General features: G+C 46.9%; 1 protein-coding gene across 1 annotated transcript in view; it reads left to right on the top strand.

Annotated features, from left to right (window-relative positions):
* Positions 1-21,015, top strand: part of csmd2 (CUB and Sushi multiple domains 2) — a 726,975-nt gene that overhangs the window by 374,977 nt on the left and 330,983 nt on the right. Inside the window, exon 6 of the mRNA XM_065020074.1 lies at positions 102-182. Coding sequence (XP_064876146.1) covers positions 102-182 — 81 coding nt within the window. The remainder of the gene's footprint in view (positions 1-101; positions 183-21,015) is intronic.

The raw sequence follows: 21,015 nt of genomic DNA, 5'->3' as shown, positions 1-21,015 counted from the left end.
TCACCTTGATAAAAGGTATGTTTAAAAACTGGAAAATCAACCAATCCTCCATCATTAACACAATGGAAAGGTCAACGTATTTGTCATCTGAATTTTGAAAGGGCGACTGAGAGAAACAAGATGTTGCAGTTTGAGGCCATGTGGTGGAGAGTGAAGCAGGAGATGGAGATGGAGATGGAGGTGTGAGCAATGTGGGTCTACCATGTGGTGGAGAGTGAAGCAGGAGATGGGGGTGGAGGGGTGAGCAATGTGGGTCTACCATGTGGTGGAGAGTGAAGCAGGAGATGGAGATGGAGGGGTGAGCAATGTGGGGCTACCATGTGGTGGAGACTGAAGCAGGAGATGGAGATGGAGGGGTGAGCAATGTGGGGCTAGCATGTGGTGGAGACTGAAGCAGGAGATGGAGATGGAGGGGTGAGCAATGTGGGTCTACCATGTGGTGGAGAGTGAAGCAGGAGATGGAGATGGAGGGGTGAGCAATGTGGGGCTACCATGTGGTGGAAAGTGATGCAGGAGATGGAGATGGAGGGGTGAGCAATGTGGGGCTACCATGTGGTGGAGAGTGAAGCAGGAGATGGAGATGGAGGGGTGAGCAATGTGGGTCTACCATGTGGTGGAGAGTGAAGCTGGAGATGGAGATGGAGATGGGGGGGTGAGCAATGTGGGTCTACTGTGGGTCTACCATGTGGAGGAGAGTGAAGCTGGAGATGGAGATGGAGGGGTGAGCAATGTGGGTCTACCATGTGGTGGAGAGTGAAGCAGGAGATGGAGATGGAGATGGAGGGGTGAGCAATGTGGGTCTACCATGTGGTGGAGAGTGAAGCTGGAGATGGAGATGGAGATGGGGGGTGAGCAATGTGGGTCTACCATGTGGTGGAGAGTGAAGCTGGAGATGGAGATGGAGATGGGGGGGTGAGCAATGTGGGTCTACCATGTGGTGGAGAGTGAAGCAGGAGATGGAGATGGAGATGGGGGTGGAGGGCTGAGCAATGTGGGTCTACCATGTGGTTGAGAGTGATGCAGGAGATGGAGATGGGGGTGTGAGCAATGTGGGTCTACCATGTGGTGGAGAGTGAAGCAGGAGATGGAGATGGAGTTGGAGGGGTGAGCAATGTGGGTCTACCATGTGGTGGAGAGTGAAGCAGGAGATGGAGATGGAGGGGTGAGCAATGTGGGTCTACCATGTGGTGGAGAGTGAAGCAGGAGATGGAGATGGGGGTGTGAGCAATGTGGGTCTACCATGTGGTGGAGAGTGAAGCTGGAGATGGAGGGGTGAGTAATGTGGGTCTACCATGTGGTGGAGAGTGAAGCTGGAGATGGGGGTGGAGGGGTGAGCAATGTGGGTCTACCATGTGGTGGAGAGTGAAGCAGGAGATGGAGATGGAGGGGTGAGCAATGTGGGGCTACCATGTGGTGGAGAGTGGAGCAGGAGATGGAGATGGAGGGGTGAGCAATGTGGGTCTACCATGTGGTGGAGAGTGAAGCAGGAGATGGAGATGGAGGGGTGAGCAATGTGGGTCTACCATGTGGTGGAGAGTGAAGCAGGAGATGGAGATGGAGGGGTGAGCAATGTGGGTCTACCATGTGGTGGAGAGTGAAGCAGGAGATGGAGATGGAGGGGTGAGCAATGTGGGGCTGCCCTGTGGTGGAGAGTGAAGCAGGAGATGGAGATGGAGATGGGGGGGTGAGCAATGTGGGGCTACCATGTGGTGGAGAGTGATGCAGGAGATGGAGATGGAGGGGTGAGCAATGTGGGTCTACCATGTGGTGGAGAGTGAAGCAGGAGATGGAGATGGAGATGGGGGGGTGAGCAATGTGGGGCTACCATGTGGTGGAGAGTGATGCAGGAGATGGAGATGGAGGGGTGAGCAATGTGGGGCTACCATGTGGTGGAGAGTGATGCAGGAGATGGAGATGGAGGGGTGAGCAATGTGGGGCTGCCCTGTGGTGGAGAGTGAAGCAGAAGATGGAGATGGAGGGGTGAGCAATGTGGGTCTACCATGTGGTGGAGAGTGAAGCTGGAGATGGAGATGGAGATGGGGGGTGAGCAATGTGTGTCTACCATGTGGAGGAGAGTGAAGCTGGAGATGGAGATGGAGGGGTGAGCAATGTGGGTCTACCATGTGGTGGAGAGTGAAGCAGGAGATGGAGATGGAGATGGAGGGGTGAGCAATGTGGGTCTACCATGTGGTGGAGAGTGAAGCTGGAGATGGAGATGGAGATGGGGGTGAGCAATGTGGGTCTACCATGTGGTGGAGAGTGAAGCAGGAGATGGAGATGGAGATGGGGGTGGAGGGGTGAGCAATGTGGGTCTACCATGTGGTGGAGAGTGATGCAGGAGATGGAGATGGGGGTGTGAGCAATGTGGGTCTACCATGTGGTGGAGAGTGAATCAGGAGATGGAGATGGAGGGGTGAGCAATGTGGGTCTACCATGTGGTGGAGAGTGAAGCAGGAGATGGAGATGGAGGGGTGAGCAATGTGGGTCTACCATGTGGTGGAGAGTGAAGCAGGAGATGGAGATGGGGGTGTGAGCAATGTGGGTCTACCATGTGGTGGAGAGTGAAGCTGGAGATGGAGGGGTGAGTAATGTGGGTCTACCATGTGGTGGAGAGTGAAGCAGGAGATGGAGATGGAGGGGTGAGCAATGTGGGTCTACCATGTGGTGGAGAGTGAAGCTGGAGATGGAGATGGATATGGAGGGGTGAGCAATGTGGGCCTACCATGTGGTGGAGAGTGAAGCAGGAGATGGAGATGGAGATGGGGGGGTGAGCAATGTGGGGCTACCATGTGGTGGAGAGTGATGCAGGAGATGGAGATGGAGGGGTGAGCAATGTGGGGCTACCATGTGGTGGAGAGTGAAGCAGGACATGGAGATGGAGGGGTGAGCAATGTGGGTCTACCATGTGGTGGAGAGTGAAGCTGGAGATGGAGATGGGGGGTGAGCAATGTGGGTCTACCATGTGGAGGAGAGTGAAGCTGGAGATGGAGATGGAGGGGTGAGCAATGTGGGTCTACCATGTGGTGGAGAGTGAAGCTGGAGATGGAGATGGAGATGGGGGTGAGCAATGTGGGTCTACCATGTGGTGGAGAGTGAAGCTGGAGATGGAGATGGAGATGGGGGGGTGAGCAATGTGGGTCTACCATGTGGTGGAGAGTGAAGCAGGAGATGGAGATGGAGATGGGGGTGGAGGGGTGAGCAATGTGGGTCTACCATGTGGTGGAGAGTGATGCAGGAGATGGAGATGGAGGGGTGAGCAATGTGGGTCTACCATGTGGTGGAGAGTGAAGCAGGAGATGGAGATGGAGGGGTGAGCAATGTGGGTCTACCATGTGGTGGAGAGTGAAGCTGGAGATGGAGATGGAGATGGGGGGTGAGCAATGTGGGGCTACCATGTGGTGGAGAGTGAAGCAGGATATGGAGATGGAGGGGTGAGCAATGTGGGGCTACCATGTGGTGGAGAGTGAAGCTGGAGATGGAGGGGTGAGTAATGTGGGTCTACCATGTGGTGGAGAGTGAAGCAGGAGATGGAGATGGGGGTGTGAGCAATGTGGGTCTACCATGTGGTGGAGAGTGAAGCTGGAGATGGAGGGGTGAGTAATGTGGGTCTACCATGTGGTGGAGAGTGAAGCAGGAGATGGAGATGGAGGGGTGAGCAATGTGGGTCTACCATGTGGTGGAGAGTGAAATTGGAGATGGAGATGGGGGGGTGAGCAATGTGGGTCTACCATGTGGTGGAGAGTGAAGCTGGAGATGGAGATGGAGGGGTGAGCAATGTTGGTCTACCATGTGGTGGAGAGTGAAGCAGGAGATGGGGGGTGAGCAATGTGGGTCAACCATGTGGTGGAGAGTGAAGCAGGATATGGAGTTGGAGGGGTGAGCAATGTGGGTCTACCATGTGGTGGAGAGTGAAGCAGGAGATGGAGATGGGGGGGTGAGCAATGTGGGTCTACCATGTGGTGGAGAGTGAAGCTGGAGATGGAGATGGAGGGGTGAGCAATGTTGGTCTACCATGTGGTGGAGAGTGAAGCAGGAGATGGGGGGTGAGCAATGTGGGTCTACCATGTGGTGGAGAGTGAAGCAGGAGATGGAGATGGAGGGGTGAGCAATGTGGGTCTACCATGTGGTGGAGAGTGAAGCTGGAGATGGAGATGAGGGTGTGAGCAATGTGGGTCTACCATGTGGTGGAGAGTGAAGCAGGAGATGGAGATGGGGGGGTGAGCAATGTGGGTCTACCATGTGGTGGAGAGTGAAGCTGGAGATGGAGATGGAGGGGTGAGCAATGTGGGTCTACCATGTGGTGGAGAGTGAAGCAGGAGATGGGGGGTGAGCAATGTGGGTCTACCATGTGGTGGAGAGTGAAGCAGGAGATGGAGATGGAGGGGTGAGCAATGTGGGTCTACCATGTGGTGGAGAGTGAAGCAGGAGATGGGGGGTGAGCAATGTGGGTCTACCATGTGGTGGAGAGTGAAGCAGGAGATGGGGGTGAGCAATGTGGGTCTACCATGTGGTGGAGAGTGAAGCAGGAGATGGAGATGGAGGGTGAGCAATGTGGGTCTACCATGTGGTGGAGAGTGAAGCAGGAGATGGGGGTGAGCAATGTGGGTCTACCATGTGGTGGAGAGTGAAGCAGGAGATGGGGGGTGAGCAATGTGGGTCTACCATGTGGTGGAGAGTGAAGTAGGAGATGGAGATGGAGGGGGTGAGCAATGTGGGTCTACCATGTGGTGGAGAGTGAAGCAGGAGATGGAGATGGAGGGGTGAGCAATGTGGGTCTACCATGTGTGATGTTGTCGTTTGTATGTTTTGTAAATAATAACATTTTACAAACAAACAAAATACATAGGAGAAATGACAGCTGACAAAACAAATCTGAGTTTTCATTATGAATAGGATTTAGTTGATTTAGTTTACATTCTTGTGTAAATTGTACCCACAATGTCACAAATACACACACACACACACACACACACATTTCTTCTTTCTTTTTTCATTGTGACTGAAAGTGTCAGCTTGAGAAAGAAAGACAGAGGGAGAGATTATACAGGACAGGTAGCACCAGAGTATGTGTTTTTTATTTTACCAGGTAAATTGACTAAGAAGACCTTCTCATTTACAGCAACAAACAGGGAATAGTTACAGGGGAGAGGAAGGGGGATGAATGAACCTATTGGAAGTTGGGGATAATTAGCTAGCCATGGAATGAGGGCCAGATTGGGAATTTAGCCAGGACACCGGGGTTAACACCCCTACTCTTATGATAAGTGTCATGGGATCTTTAGTGACCACAGAGAATCAGGACACCCGTTTAACAGACAGCACTCTACACAGGGCAATATCCCAAATCACTGCCCTGGGGAATATTTCTTTAGACTCGTGCTTTATGTCTCTTTCAAATGTCAATATGCCTTGTATACTATTGTTTAGGATAGTTATCATTGCTTTAGTTTACAGTGGAGCCCTCTATAAAATAGCTTCCAATACTCTACTCAGCAAACTGGATGCAGTTTATCACAATGCCATCTGTTTTGTTACCAAAGTGCCTTAAACCACTCACCACTGCGACCTGTATGCTCTAGTCGGCTGGCCCTCGCTACATATTGGTCTTCAGACCCACTGGCTCAGGGTCATCTATAAGTCCATGCTAGGTAAAGCTCCGCCTTATCTCAGCTCACTGGTCACGATAACAACACCCACCCGTAGCACGCTCTCCAGCAGGTATTTTTCACTAGTCATCCCCAAAGCCAGTCTCTGCTGCCAGTGACTGGAACGAATTGCAAAAATCGCTGAAGCTGGAGACTTACATTTCCATCACCAACTTTAAACATCAACTGTCTGAGCAGCTAACTGATCGCTGCAGCTGTACATAGTCCATCTGTAAATAGCCCACCCAATCTACCTAACTCATCCCCATATTGTTTTTAATTATTTTGCACACCAGTATTTCTACTTACATCTGCTCATCTATCACTCCAGTGTTAATCTGCTAAATTGTAATTACTTTGCTCATATGGCCTATTTATTGCCTTACCTCCTCACACCATTTGCCCACAATGTATATAGACTTTCTTTTTTTATATTGTGTTATTGACTGTACGCTTGTTTATTCCATGTGTAACTCTGTGTTGTGTCTGTCACACTGCTTTGCTTTATCTTAGCCAGGTCGCAATTGTAAATGAGAATTTGTTCTCATCTAGCTAACCTGGTTAAATAACGGTGAAATCAAAAATAAAAAAAGAGTGCCTCCTATTGGTCCTCCAAAACCAATTCCAGCAGCATCTGGTCCAATCCCATCCAAGAGCAACCCTGATTAGAATCAGAGGCAAGCCAGCAGTGGGATGCAGGGTGGTCTGCTTCTGTTTGTGTAGCGAAAGGAACACTCCAGACAGGAACTACTACACTCCAGACAGGAACTACTACACTCCAGACAGGTACTACTACACTCCAGACAGGAAATACTACACTCCAGACAGGAACTACTACACTCCAGACAGGAACTACTACACTCCAGACAGGAACTAGTACACTCCAGACAGGAACTAGTACACTCCAGACAGGAACTAGTACACTCCAGACAGGAACTAGTACACTCCAGACAGGAACTACTACACTCCAGACAGGAACTGCTGCACTCCAGACAGGACAAACTACACTCCAGACAGGACAAACTACACTCCAGACAGGAACTACTACACTCCAGACAGGAACTAGTACACTCCAGACAGGAACGAGTACACTCCAACCAGGAACTAGTACACTCCAACCAGGAACTAGTACACTCCAACCAGGAACTAGTACACTCCAGACAGGAACTTGTACACTCCAGACAGGAACTACTACACTCCAGACAGGAACTACTACACTCCAGACAGGAACTGCTGCACTCCAGACAGGACAAACTACACTCCAGACAGGACAAACTACACTCCAGACAGGAACTACTACACTCCAGACAGGAACTACTACACTCCAGACAGGAACTAGTACACTCCAGACAGGAACGAGTACACTCCACACAGGAACGAGTACACTCCAGACAGGAACTACTCCACAGAGGTGCTTTGCAGCAGGGGTAAGGTAGAAGGAGGGGAAGAGGAGAAGAGGAGAAACAGAGGGAGAAGAGGGGCAGGAGAGGAGGAACAGTGGGAGAAGAGGGGGAGGAGAGGAGGAACAGAGGGAGAAGAGGGAGAAGAGGAGGAACAGTGGGAGAAGAGGGGGAGGAGAGCTGGGAGGAACAGAGGGAGAAGAGGAGGAACAGTGGGAGAAGAGGGGGAGGAGAGGAGGAACAGAGGGAGAAGAGGGGCAGGAGAGGAGGAACAGAGGGAGAGGAGAGGAGGAACAGAGGGAGAAGAGGGGCAGGAGAGGAGGAACAGAGGGAGAAGAGGGGCAGGAGAGGAGGAACAGAGGGAGAGGAGGGGGAGAAGAGGAGGAACAGTGGGAGAAGAGGAGGAACAGAGGAGAAGAGGGGCAGGAGAGGAGGAACAGAGGAGAGGAGGGGGAGGAACAGAGGGAGAAGAGGGGCAGGAGAGGAGGAACAGACGGAGAAGAGGGGCAGGAGAGGAGGAACAGAGGAGAAGCAATGGGGGCAGGAGAGGAGGAACAGGGGCAGGAGAGGAGGAACAGAGGGAGAAGAGGGACAGGAGAGGAGGAACAGAGGGAGAAGAGGGAGAAGAGGAGGAACAGTGGGAGAGAGGGGAGGAACAGAGGGAGAAGAGGAGGAACAGTGGGAGAAGAGGGGAGGAAGAGGAGGAACAGAGGGAGAGGGGGGGAGAGGGAGGAACAGAGGGAGAAGAGGGGCAGGAGAGGAGGAACAGAGGGGAGGAGGGGGCAGGAGGAACAGAGGGGAGAAGAGGGGCAGGAGAGGAGGAACAGAGGGGAGAGGGAGAAGAGGAGGAACAGAGGAGAGGAGGAACAGAGATGGAGAAGAGGGGCAGGAGAGGAGGAACAGAGGGAGAGGAGGGGAGGAACAGAGGGAGAAGAGGGACAGAGGGAGAAGAGGGGGCAGGAGAGGAGGAACAGAGGGAGAAGAGGGGAGGAGAGAGGAGGAACAGTGGGAGGAGAGGAGGAACAGAGGAGAAGAGGAGGAACAGTGGGAGAGAGGGGAGGAGAGGAGGAACAGAGGGAGAGGGGAGGGGGAGGAGAGAGGAGGAACAGAGAGGGAGAAGAGGGGCAGGAGAGGAGGAACAGAGGGAGAGGAGGGGCAGGAGGAACAGAGGGAGAAGAGGGGCAGGAGAGGAGGAACAGAGGGAGAGGGAGAAGAGGAGGAACAGAGGGAGAGGAGGAACAGAGGGAGAAGAGGGGCAGGAGAGGAGGAACAGAGGGAGAGGAGAGGAGGAACAGAGGGAGAAGAGGGACAGAGGGAGAAGAGGGGCAGGAGAGGAGGAACAGAGGGAGAAGAGGGGGAGGAGAGGAGGAACAGTTTTTTAATTTTACCTTTATTTTACTAGGCAAGTCAGTTTAGAACAAATTCTTATTTTCAATGACGGCCTAGGAACAGTGGGTTAACTGCCTGTTCAGGGACAGAACGACAGATTTTGCACCTTGTCAGCTCGGAGATTTGAACTTGCAACCTTTTGGTTACTAGTCCAATGCTCTAACCACTAGGCTACCCATACTAGCCCATACTAGCCTATACTAGCCCATACTAGCCCATACTAGCCTATACTAGCCCATACTAGCCCATACTAGCCCATACTAGCCCAGACTAGCCTATACTAGCCTATACCAGCCCATACTAGCCCATACTTGCCTATACTAGCCCATACTAGCCCATACTAGCCCATACCAGCCCATACCAGCCTATACTATCCTATACTAGCCAATACTAGCCCATACTAGCCCATACTAACCCATACTAGCCTATACTAGCCCATACTAGCCCATACTAGCCTATACTAGCCCATACTAGCCTATACTAGCCTATACTAGCCCATACTAGCCCATACTAGCCCAGACTAGCCTATACTAGCCCATACTAGCCCATACTAGCCCAGACTAGCCTATACTAGCCTATACCAGCCCATACTAACCTATACTTGCCTATACTAGCCCATACTAGCCCATACTAGCTCATACTAGCCCATACTAGCCCATACAAGCCCATACGAGCCTATACTATCCCATTCTAGCCTATACTATCCTATACTAGCCTATACTTGTAACTTTGTAGGCATCATGTGCTGAACCAGAAACACATGTTCTCTCCCAGCTTTATCATGGTTTGAACGATGTGTGTAATTCCAGTCCTTATAATACAGTATAATACAATACAGTAATGTAATACAGTTCACATACAGTTCACACTCACTGCACCAGAATCACATGTTTTCTCCCTGCTTCATTATGGTTCTTCTATGGTTCTGCTATCTTCTGTTCTTCTGTTGTGTGTAATGTGCAGTAGACTATATCGTAATATACATTATGTTTTTGATAACGCATGATATCACATGTCCTGCATATGTATTGGATAACGTCACAATCAGTAAGGCTTGGGCTCATTAAATGTCTTTAATGTAGGGCTCATTACATTTCTCTAATGTAGTGCTCATTAAATGTCTTTAATGTAGGGCTCATCAGGCTCAGGAAGCATCAGGTTGTATTTTCATGCTGATCAAATCCAGATATTTATTTGCTTACTAATTATTTTGAATACCATTTCTGATTTTGGCGGGAAATTCCGGGTTTCCCGGGAGAAAAGGGATTTACTCTCGGGATGGAACATTTGTAAAAAAGTAAAAAGCCTGTGGGGAAATCTCTGTAGCGTTTTGCTAACATCGCCAGCACTTTGCACTCAACAAACTCATTACGCACACACACACACACACACACACATGCGCACACGCGCACGCACGCACGCACGCACACACACACACACGCGCGCGCGCACACGCACACACACACACACATTTTAACACAGAGGGAGAGACAAGGCAGGTTGAAGCTGTCTGGTTATGCCCCAAATAGAATCCTATTCCCTACACAGTGTAGTAGTTTTGACCAGGGCCCATAGGGAATAGGGTTCCCTTCAACATTTTCTCATAGAGGCTTCGGTGGGCGGCAGGTAACCTAGTGGTTAGAATTACAGTAGAATATGTTACTGTAAACTGACTGAAACAAAAATAATTACAGTAGAATATGTTACTGTAAACTCACTGAAAGAAAAATAATTACAGTGGAATGTTTACTTACAGACTCTAACCAGTGTTTAAATGGTATTAGGTGAACAATAGGTAGGTAAAGAAATAAAAGAACATTAAAAAGACAGGCTATACATTTACATTTAAGTCATTTAGCAGACGCTCTTATCCAGAGCGACTTACAAATTGGTGCATTCACCTTATGAGATCCAGTGGAGCAGCCACTTTACAATAGTGCATCTAAATCTTTTAAGGGGGGTGAGAAGGATTACTTTATCCTATCCTAGGTATTCCTTAAAGAGGTGGGGTTTCAGGTGTCTCCGGAAGGTGGTGATTGACTCCGCTGTCCTGGCGTCGTGAGGGAGTTTGTTCCACCATTGGGGGGCCAGAGCAGCGAACAGTTTTGACTGGGCTGAGCAGGAACTGTACTTCCTCACTGGTAGGGAGGCGAGCAGGCCAGAGGTGGATGAACGCAGTGCCCTTGTTTGGGTGTAGGGCCTGATCAGAGCCTGGAGGTACTGAGGTGCCGTTCCCCTCACAGCTCCGTAGGCAAGCACCATGGTCTTGTAGCGGATGCGAGCTTCAACTGGAAGCCAGTGGAGAGAGCGGAGGAGCGGGGTGACGTGAGAGAACTTGGGAAGGTTGAACACCAGACGGGCTGCGGCGTTCTGGATGAGTTGTAGGGTTTAATGGCACAGGCAGGGAGCCTAGCCAACAGCGAGTTGCAGTAATCCAGACGGGAGATGACAAGTGCCTGGATTAGGACCTGCGCCGCTTCCTGTGTGAGGCAGGGTCGTACTCTGCGGATGTTGTAGAGCATGAACCTACAGGAACGGGCCACCGCCTTGATGTTAGTTGAGAACGACAGGGTGTTGTCCAGGATCACGCCAAGGTTCTTAGCGCTCTGGGAGGAGGACACAGTGGAGTTGTCAACCGTGATGGCGAGATCATGGAACGGGCAGTCCTTCCCGGGAGGAAGAGCAGCTCCGTCTTGCCGAGGTTCAGCTTGAGGTGGTGATCCGTCATCCACACTGATATGTCTGCCAGACATGCAGAGATGCGATTCGCCACCTGGTCATCAGAAGGGGGAAAGGAGAAGATTAATTGTGTGTCGTCTGCATAGCAATGATAGGAGAGACCATGTGAGGTTATGACAGAGCCAAGTGACTTGGTGTATAGCGAGAATAGGAGAGGGCCTAGAACAGAGCCCTGGGGGACACCAGTTGTGAGAGCACGTGGTGAGGAGACGGATTCTCGCCACGCCACCTGGTAGGAGCGACCTGTCAGGTAGGACGCAATCCAAGCGTGGGCCGCGCCGGAGATGCCCAACTCGGAGAGGGTGGAGAGGAGGATCTGATGGTTCACAGTATCGAAGGCAGCCGGTAGGTCTAGAAGGATGAGAGCAGAGGAGAGAGAGTTAGCTTTAGCAGTGCGGAGCGCCTCCGTGATACAGAGAAGAGCAGTCTCAGTTGAATGACTAGTCTTGAAACCTGACTGATTTGGATCAAGAAGGTCATTCTGAGAGAGATAGCGGGAGAGCTGGCCAAGGACGGCACGTTCAAGGGTTTTGGAGAGAAAAGAAAGGCTATATACAGTAGTGAGGCTATATACAGTAGTGAGGCTATATACAGTAGTGAGGCTATATACAGTAGTGAGGCTATATACAGTAGAGAGGCTATATACAGTAGCGAAGCTATATACAGTAAAGAGGCTGTGTGGGTGAACCATTTCAGTTTGTTTGTGATGTGTACGCAGAGGAATTAAAACTTTCCCCCTTCTCCACTTCTGTTCTGTCGATGTGGATAGGGGGGTGCTCCCTCTGATGTTTCCTGAAGGCCACGATCATCTCCTTTGTTTTGTTGACATTGAGTGTGAGGTTATTCTCTTGACACCACACTCCGAGGGTCCTCAACTCCTCCCTGTAGGCCGTCTCGTCGTTGTTGGTAATCAAGTAGTGTCGTCTGCAAACTTGGTGAGTTTGAGGCGTGTATGTCCAAGAAGTCATGGGTGAACAGGGAGTACAGGAGAGAGCTGAGAACGCACCCTTGTGAGGCCCCAGCGTTGAGGATCAGGACCAATGGTGGCCATCTTGAAGCATGTGGGAACAGCAGACTGGGATAGGGATTGATTGAAAAGGTCCGTAAACACACCAGCCAGCTGGTCTGCGCATGCTCTGAGGACGTGGCTGGGGATGCCGTCTGGGCCGGCAGCTTTGCGAGGGTTAACACGTTTAAATGTTTTACTCATGTTTGCCATAGTGAAGGAGAGCCCACAGGTTTTGGTAGCGGGCCGTGTCAGTGGCACTGTATTGTCCTCAAAGTGAGAAAAGAAGTAGTTTAATTGTCTGGGAGCAAGACGATGTCTGCAACAAGGCTAGTTTTCTTTTTGTAATCCGTGATTGGCTGTAGACCCTGCCATATGCATCACGTGTTTGAGCTGTTGAATTGAGATTCTACTTTGTCTCTATACTGACGCTTTGCTTGTTTGACTGCCTTGTGGAGGGAGTAGCTACGCTGTTTGTATTCGGTCATGTTTCCAGTCGCCTTGCTATGATTAATAGCGGTATTCAGTTTTACGCGAATGCTGCCATCAATCCACAGTTTCTGGTTAGGAAAGGTTTTAATAGTCACAGTGGGTACAACATCACCGATGCACTTGCTTATAAACTTGCTAATAAACTCGCTCACTGAGTCAGTGTATACATCAATGTTGTTGTCTGAGGCTACCCGGAAACATTTCCCAGTCCACTTGACCGGAGCAATCTTGAAGTGGGGAACACTTGGTCAGACCAGAGTTGGATAGACCTGAGCAATTGTGTTTCCTGTTTTAGTTTATGTCTATAGGCTGGGAGCAACAAAATGGAGTAATGGTCAGATTTGCCGAAGGCGTGGCGGGGGAGGGCTTTGTATAAAATCGCAGAAGTTAGAGTAGCAACGATCCAGAATACTACCAGCTCGTGTCGTGCATTCAATATGTTAACATAATTTAGGAAGTTCTCAATTGTTCTCAGTTTAGCTTTGTTAAAATACACAGCTGTGACTATAATTGCGGAGAATTCTCTTTGTAGATAATGCGGTCCGCATTTGATTGTAAGAAATTGTAGGTCAGGTGAACAAAAGGACTTCAGTTCCTGTATGTTGTTATGATTACACCATGAGTTGTTAATCATAAGGCATACACCCCCACCCCTCTTCTTACCAGGGAGATCTTTATTTTCTGTCGGCATGATGCATGAAGAAACCAGGTGGCTGTACCGACTCTGACACCATATCCCGAGTGAGCCATGTTTCCGTGAAACAGAGAACAATCTCTGATGTCTCTCTGGAAGGCAACTCGTGCCCTAATTCATCCACCTTGTGGTCTAAAGATAGGACATTGGAGAGTAATATGTACAGAAGCAGTGGATGGTGTGCTCACCTTCTAAGTCTGACCAGTAGGCTGCTCGGTCTGCGGAGACCGCGTTGTTTTGGGTCGGCCTCTGGGATAAGATCCAGGGTGGAGTTTCCGAACAAAGGATCCACTTCGGGAAAGACGAATCCCTGGTCGTAAGATGAATTCACTTTTATTTGATTTCGATGTTTTTATTTAACCAGGCAAGTCAGGTAAGAACAGATTCTTATTTACAATGACGGCCTAGGAACAGTGGGTTAGCTGCCTTGTTCAGGGGCAGAATGACATATTTTCCCCTTGTCAGCTCGGGGATACGATCTAGCAACCTTTCGGTTACTGTCCCAACGCTCTAACCACTAGGCTTCCACTAGGCCACCTGCTACCTGCCGCCCAAGTAGTTCTTCCCTACTGTATTTACGCTTGAGATTTTCTGGGCTAACAATAATAAAACATAAAAATGAAAAAATAAAACTGCATAGTTTCCTGAAGCGAGGCTACCATCTCTGTAAGGTCCCCTCTTGGCACTTCACTACCAACAGGACTCTACTGCCATTACTGTATTACCAACAGGACTCTACTGCCATTACTGTATTACCAATAGGACTCTACTGCCATTACTGTATTACCAATAGGACTCTACTGCCATTACTGTATTACCAATAGGACTCTACTGCCATTACTGTATTACCAACAGGACTCTACTGCCATTACTGTATTACCAACAGGACTCTACTGCCATTACTGTATTACCAATAGGACTCTACTGCCATTACTGTATTACCAATAGGACTCTACTGCCATTACTGTATTACCAATAGGACTCTACTGCCATTACTGTATTACCAACAGGACTCTACTGCCATTACTGTATTACCAACAGGACTCTACTGCCATTACTGTATTACCAACAGGACTCTACTGCCATTACTGTATTACCAATAGGACTCTACTGCCATTACTGTATTACCAATAGGACTCTACTGCCATTACTGTATTACCAATAGGACTGTACTGCCATTACTGTATTACCAATAGGACTCTACTGCCATTACTGTATTACCAACAGGACTCTACTGCCATTACTGTATTACCAACAGGACTCTACTGCCATTACTGTATTACCAACAGGACTCTACTGCCATTACTGTATTACCAATAGGACTCTACTGCCATTACTAGGACTCTACTGCCATTACTGTATTACCAATAGGACTCTACTGCCATTACTGTATTACCAATAGGACTCTACTGCCATTACTGTATTACCAACAGGACTCTACTGCCATTACTGTATTACCAACAGGACTCTACTGCCATTACTGTATTACCAATAGGACTCTACTGCCATTACTGTATTAGGACTCTACTGCCATTACAACCAATAGGACTCTACTGCCATTACTGTATTACCAATAGGACTCTACTGCCATTACTGTATTACCAATAGGACTCTACTGCCATTACTGTATTACCAATAGGACTCTACTGCCATTACTGTATTACCAATAGGACTCTACTGCCATTACTGTATTACCAATAGGACTCTACTGCCATTACTGTATTACCAATAGGACTCTACTGCCATTACTGTATTACCAATAGGACTCTACTGCCATTACTGTATTACCAACAGGACTCTACTGCCATTACTGTATTACCAATAGGACTCTACTGCCATTACTGTATTACCAATAGGACTCTACTGCCATTACTGTATTACCAACAGGACTCTACTGCCATTACTGTATTACCAATAGGACTCTACTGCCATTACTGTATTACCAATAGGACTCTACTGCCATTACTGTATTACCAATAGGACTCTACTGCCATTACTGTATTACCAACAGGACTCTACTGCCATTACTGTATTACCAATAGGACTCTACTGCCATTACTGTATTACCAATAGGACTCTACTGCCATTACTGTATTACCAACAGGACTCTACTGCCATTACTGTATTACCAATAGGACTCTACTGCCATTACTGTATTACCAACAGGACTCTACTGCCATTACTGTATTACCAACAGGACTCTACTGCCATTACTGTATTACCAACAGGACTCTACTGCCATTACTGTATTACCAACAGGACTCTACTGCCATTACTGTATTACCAACAGGACTCTACTGCCATTACTGTATTACCAACAGGACTCTACTGCCATTACTGTATTACCAATAGGACTCTACTGCCATTACTGTATTACCAACAGGACTCTACTGCCATTACTGTATTACCAACAGGACTCTACTGCCATTACTGTATTACCAACAGGACTCTACTGCCATTACTGTATTACCAACAGGACTCTACTGCCATTACTGTATTACCAATAGGACTCTACTGCCATTACTGTATTACCAATAGGACTCTACTGCCATTACTGTATTACCAACAGGACTCTACTGCCATTACTGTATTACCAACAGGACTCTACTGCCATTACTGTATTACCAATAGGACTCTACTGCCATTACTGTATTACCAATAGGACTCTACTGCCATTACTGTATTACCAATAGGACTCTACTGCCATTACTGTATTACCAACAGGACTCTACTGCCATTACTGTATTACCAATAGGAACTGCCATTACTGTATTACCAACAGGACTCTACTGCCATTACTGTATTACCAATAGGACTCTACTGCCATTACTGTATTACCAATAGGACTCTACTGCCATTACTGTATTACCAACAGGACTCTACTGCCATTACTGTATTACCAATAGGACTCTACTGCCATTACTGTATTACCAATAGGACTCTACTGCCATTACTGTATTACCAACAGGACTCTACTGCCATTACTGTATTACCAATAGGACTCTACTGCCATTACTGTATTACCAATAGGACTCTACTGCCATTACTGTATTACCAACAGGACTCTACTGCCATTACTGTATTACCAACAGGACTCTACTGCCATTACTGTATTACCAACAGGACTCTACTGCCATTACTGTATTACCAATAGGACTCTACTGCCATTACTGTATTACCAACAGGACTCTACTGCCATTACTGTATTACCAACAGGACTCTACTGCCATTACTGCCAACAGGACTCTACTGCCATTACTGTATTACCAACAGGACTCTACTGCCATTACTGTATTACCAACAGGACTCTACTGCCATTACTGTATTACCAACAGGACTCTACTGCCATTACTGTATTACCAACAGGACTCTACTGCCATTACTGTATTACCAACAGGACTCTACTGCCATTACTGTATTACCAACAGGACTCTAGCCATTACTGACAACAGGACTACTGCCATTACTGTATTACCAATAGGACTCTACTGCCATTACTGTATTACCAATAGGACTCTACTGCCATTACTGTATTACCAATAGGACTCTACTGCCATTACTGTATTACCAACAGGACTCTACTGCCATTACTGTATTACCAATAGGACTCTACTGCCATTACTGTATTACCAATAGGACTCTACTGCCATTACTGTATTACCAACAGGACTCTACTGCCATTACTGTATTACCAACAGGACTCTACTGCCATTACTGTATTACCAATAGGACTCTACTGCCATTACTGTATTACCAACAGGACTCTACTGCCATTACTGTATTACCAACAGGACTCTACTGCCATTACTGTATTACCAATAGGACTCTACTGCCATTACTGTATTACCAATAGGACTCTACTGCCATTACTGTATTACCAATAGGACTCTACTGCCATTACTGTATTACCAATAGGACTCTACTGCCATTACTGTATTACCAATAGGACTCTACTGCCATTACTGTATTACCAACAGGACTCTACTGCCATTACTGTATTACCAACAGGACTCTACTGTATTACCAATAGGATTACTGTATTACCAACAGGACTCTACTGCCATTACTGTATTACCAATAGGACTCTACTGCCATTACTGTATTACCAATAGGACTCTACTGCCATTACTGTATTACCAATAGGACTCTACTGCCATTACTGTATTACCAACAGGACTCTACTGCCATTACTGTATTACCAACAGGACTCTACTGCCATTACTGTATTACCAACAGGACTCTACTGCCATTACTGTATTACCAATAGGACTCTACTGCCATTACTGTATTACCAATAGGACTCTACTGCCATTACTGTATTACCAATAGGACTCTACTGCCATTACTGTATTACCAACAGGACTCTACTGCCATTACTGTATTACCAACAGGACTCTACTGCCATTACTGTATTACCAACAGGACTCTACTGCCATTACTGTATTACCAATAGGACTCTACTGCCATTACTGTATTACCAATAGGACTCTACTGCCATTACTGTATTACCAATAGGACTCTACTGCCATTACTGTATTACCAACAGGACTCTACTGCCATTACTGTATTACCAATAGGACTCTACTGCCATTACTGTATTACCAATAGGACTCTACTGCCATTACTGTATTACCAACAGGACTCTACTGCCATTACTGTATTACCAATAGGACTCTACTGCCATTACTGTATTACCAACAGGACTCTACTGCCATTACTGTATTACCAATAGGACTCTACTGCCATTACTGTATTACCAATAGGACTCTACTGCCATTACTGTATTACCAACAGGACTCTACTGCCATTACTGTATTACCATTACTGTATTACCAATAGGACTCTACTGCCATTACTGTATTACCAACAGGACTCTACTGCCATTACTGTATTACCAACAGGACTCTACTGCCATTACTGTATTACCAACAGGACTCTACTGCCATTACTGTATTACCAATAGGACTCTACTGCCATTACTGTATTACTCTAGGACTCTACTGCCATTACTGTATTACCAATAGGACTCTACTGCCATTACTGTATTACCAACAGGACTCTACTGCCATTACTGTATTACCAACAGGACTCTACTGCCATTACTGTATTACCAACAGGACTCTACTGCCATTACTGTATTACCAATAGGACTCTACTGCCATTACTGTATTACCAATAGGACTCTACTGCCATTACTGTATTACCAACAGGACTCTACTGCCATTACTGTATTACCAACAGGACTCTACTGCCATTACTGTATTACAGGACTCTACTGCCATTACTGTATTACCAATAGGACTCTACTGCCATTACTGTATTACCAACAGGACTCTACTGCCATTACTGTATTACCAATAGGACTCTACTGCCATTACTGTATTACCAATAGGACTCTACTGCCATTACTGTATTACCAATAGGACTCTACTGCCATTACTGTATTACCAATAGGACTCTACTGCCATTACTGTATTACCAATAGGACTCTACTGCCATTACTGTATTACCAATAGGACTCTACTGCCATTACTGTATTACCAACAGGACTCTACTGCCATTACTGTATTACCAATAGGACTCTACTGCCATTACTGTATTACCAATAGGACTCTACTGCCATTACTGTATTACCAATAGGACTCTACTGCCATTACTGTATTACCAATAGGACTCTACTGCCATTACTGTATTACCAATAGGACTCTACTGCCATTACTGTATTACCAATAGGACTCTACTGCCATTACTGTATTACCAATAGGACTCTACTGCCATTACTGTATTACCAACAGGACTCTACTGCCATTACTGTATTACCAACAGGACTCTACTGCCATTACTGTATTACCAACAGGACTCTACTGCCATTACTGTATTACCAATAGGACTCTACTGCCATTACTGTATTACCAATAGGACTCTACTGCCATTACTGTATTACCAATAGGACTCTACTGCCATTACTGTATTACCAACAGGACTCTACTGCCATTACTGTATTACCAATAGGACTCTACTGCCATTACTGTATTACCAATAGGACTCTACTGCCATTACTGTATTACCAACAGGACTCTACTGCCATTACTGTATTACCAACAGGACTCTACTGCCATTACTGTATTACCAACAGGACTCTACTGCCATTACTGTATTACCAACAGGACTCTACTGCCATTACTGTATTACCAATAGGACTCTACTGCCATTACTGTATTACCAATAGGACTCTACTGCCATTACTGTATTACCAACAGGACTCTACTGCCATTACTGTATTACCAACAGGACTCTACTGCCATTACTGTATTACCAACAGGACTCTACTGCCATTACTGTATTGACTCTACTGCCATTATTACCAATAGGACTCTACTGCCATTACTGTATTACCAATAGGACTCTACTGCCATTACTGTATTACCAATAGGACTCTACTGCCATTACTGTATTACCAATAGGACTCTACTGCCATTACTGTATTACCAACAGGACTCTACTGCCATTACTGTATTACCAATAGGACTCTACTGCCATTACTGTATTACCAACAGGACTCTACTGCCATTACTGTATTACCAACAGGACTCTACTGCCATTACTGTATTACCAACAGGACTCTACTGCCATTACTGTATTACCAATAGGACTCTACTGCCATTACTGTATTACCAATATGACTCTACTGCCATTACTGTATTACCAACAGGACTCTACTGCCATTACTGTATTACCAATAGGACTCTACTGCCATTACTGTATTACCAATAGGACTCTACTGCCATTACTGTATTACCAATAGGACTCTACTGCCATTACTGTATTACCAATAGGACTCTACTGCCATTACTGTATTACCAATAGGACTCTACTGCCATTACTGTATTACCAATAGGACTCTACTGCCATTACTGTATTACCAATAGGACTCTACTGCCATTACTGCCATTACTGTATTACCAATAGGACTCTACTGCCATTACTGTATTACCAATAGGACTCTACTGCCATTACTGTATTACCAATAGGACTCTACTGCCATTACTGTATTACCAATAGGACTCTACTGCCATTACTGTATTACCAATAGGACTCTACTGCCATTACTGTATTACCAATAGGACTCTACTGCCATTACTGTATTACCAACAGGACTCTACTGCCTACCAACAGGACTCTACTGCCATTACTGTATTACCAACAGGACTCTACTGCCATTACTGTATTACCAACAGGACTCTACTGCCATTACTGTATTACCAATAGGACTCTACTGCCATTACTGTATTACCAACAGGACTCTACTGCCATTACTGTATTACCAACAGGACTCTACTGCCATTACTGTATTACCAACAGGACTCTACTGCCATTACTGTATTACCAATAGGACTCTACTGCCATTACTGTATTACCAATAGGACTCTACTGCCATTACTGTATTACCAATAGGACTCTACTGCCATTACTGTATTACCAATAGGACTCTACTGCCATTACTGTATTACCAATAGGACTCTACTGCCATTACTGTATTACCAATAGGACTCTACTGCCATTACTGTATTACCAATAGGACTCTACTGCCATTACTGTATTACCAATAGGACTCTACTGCCATTACTGTATTACCAATAGGACTCTACT

Source organism: Oncorhynchus nerka, linkage group LG7, assembly GCF_034236695.1.
Source record: "Oncorhynchus nerka isolate Pitt River linkage group LG7, Oner_Uvic_2.0, whole genome shotgun sequence".
NCBI lineage: Eukaryota > Metazoa > Chordata > Actinopteri > Salmoniformes > Salmonidae > Oncorhynchus > Oncorhynchus nerka.
Note: the sequence above shows the minus strand (reverse complement) of the source record. Positions and strands in the feature narration are given on the sequence as shown.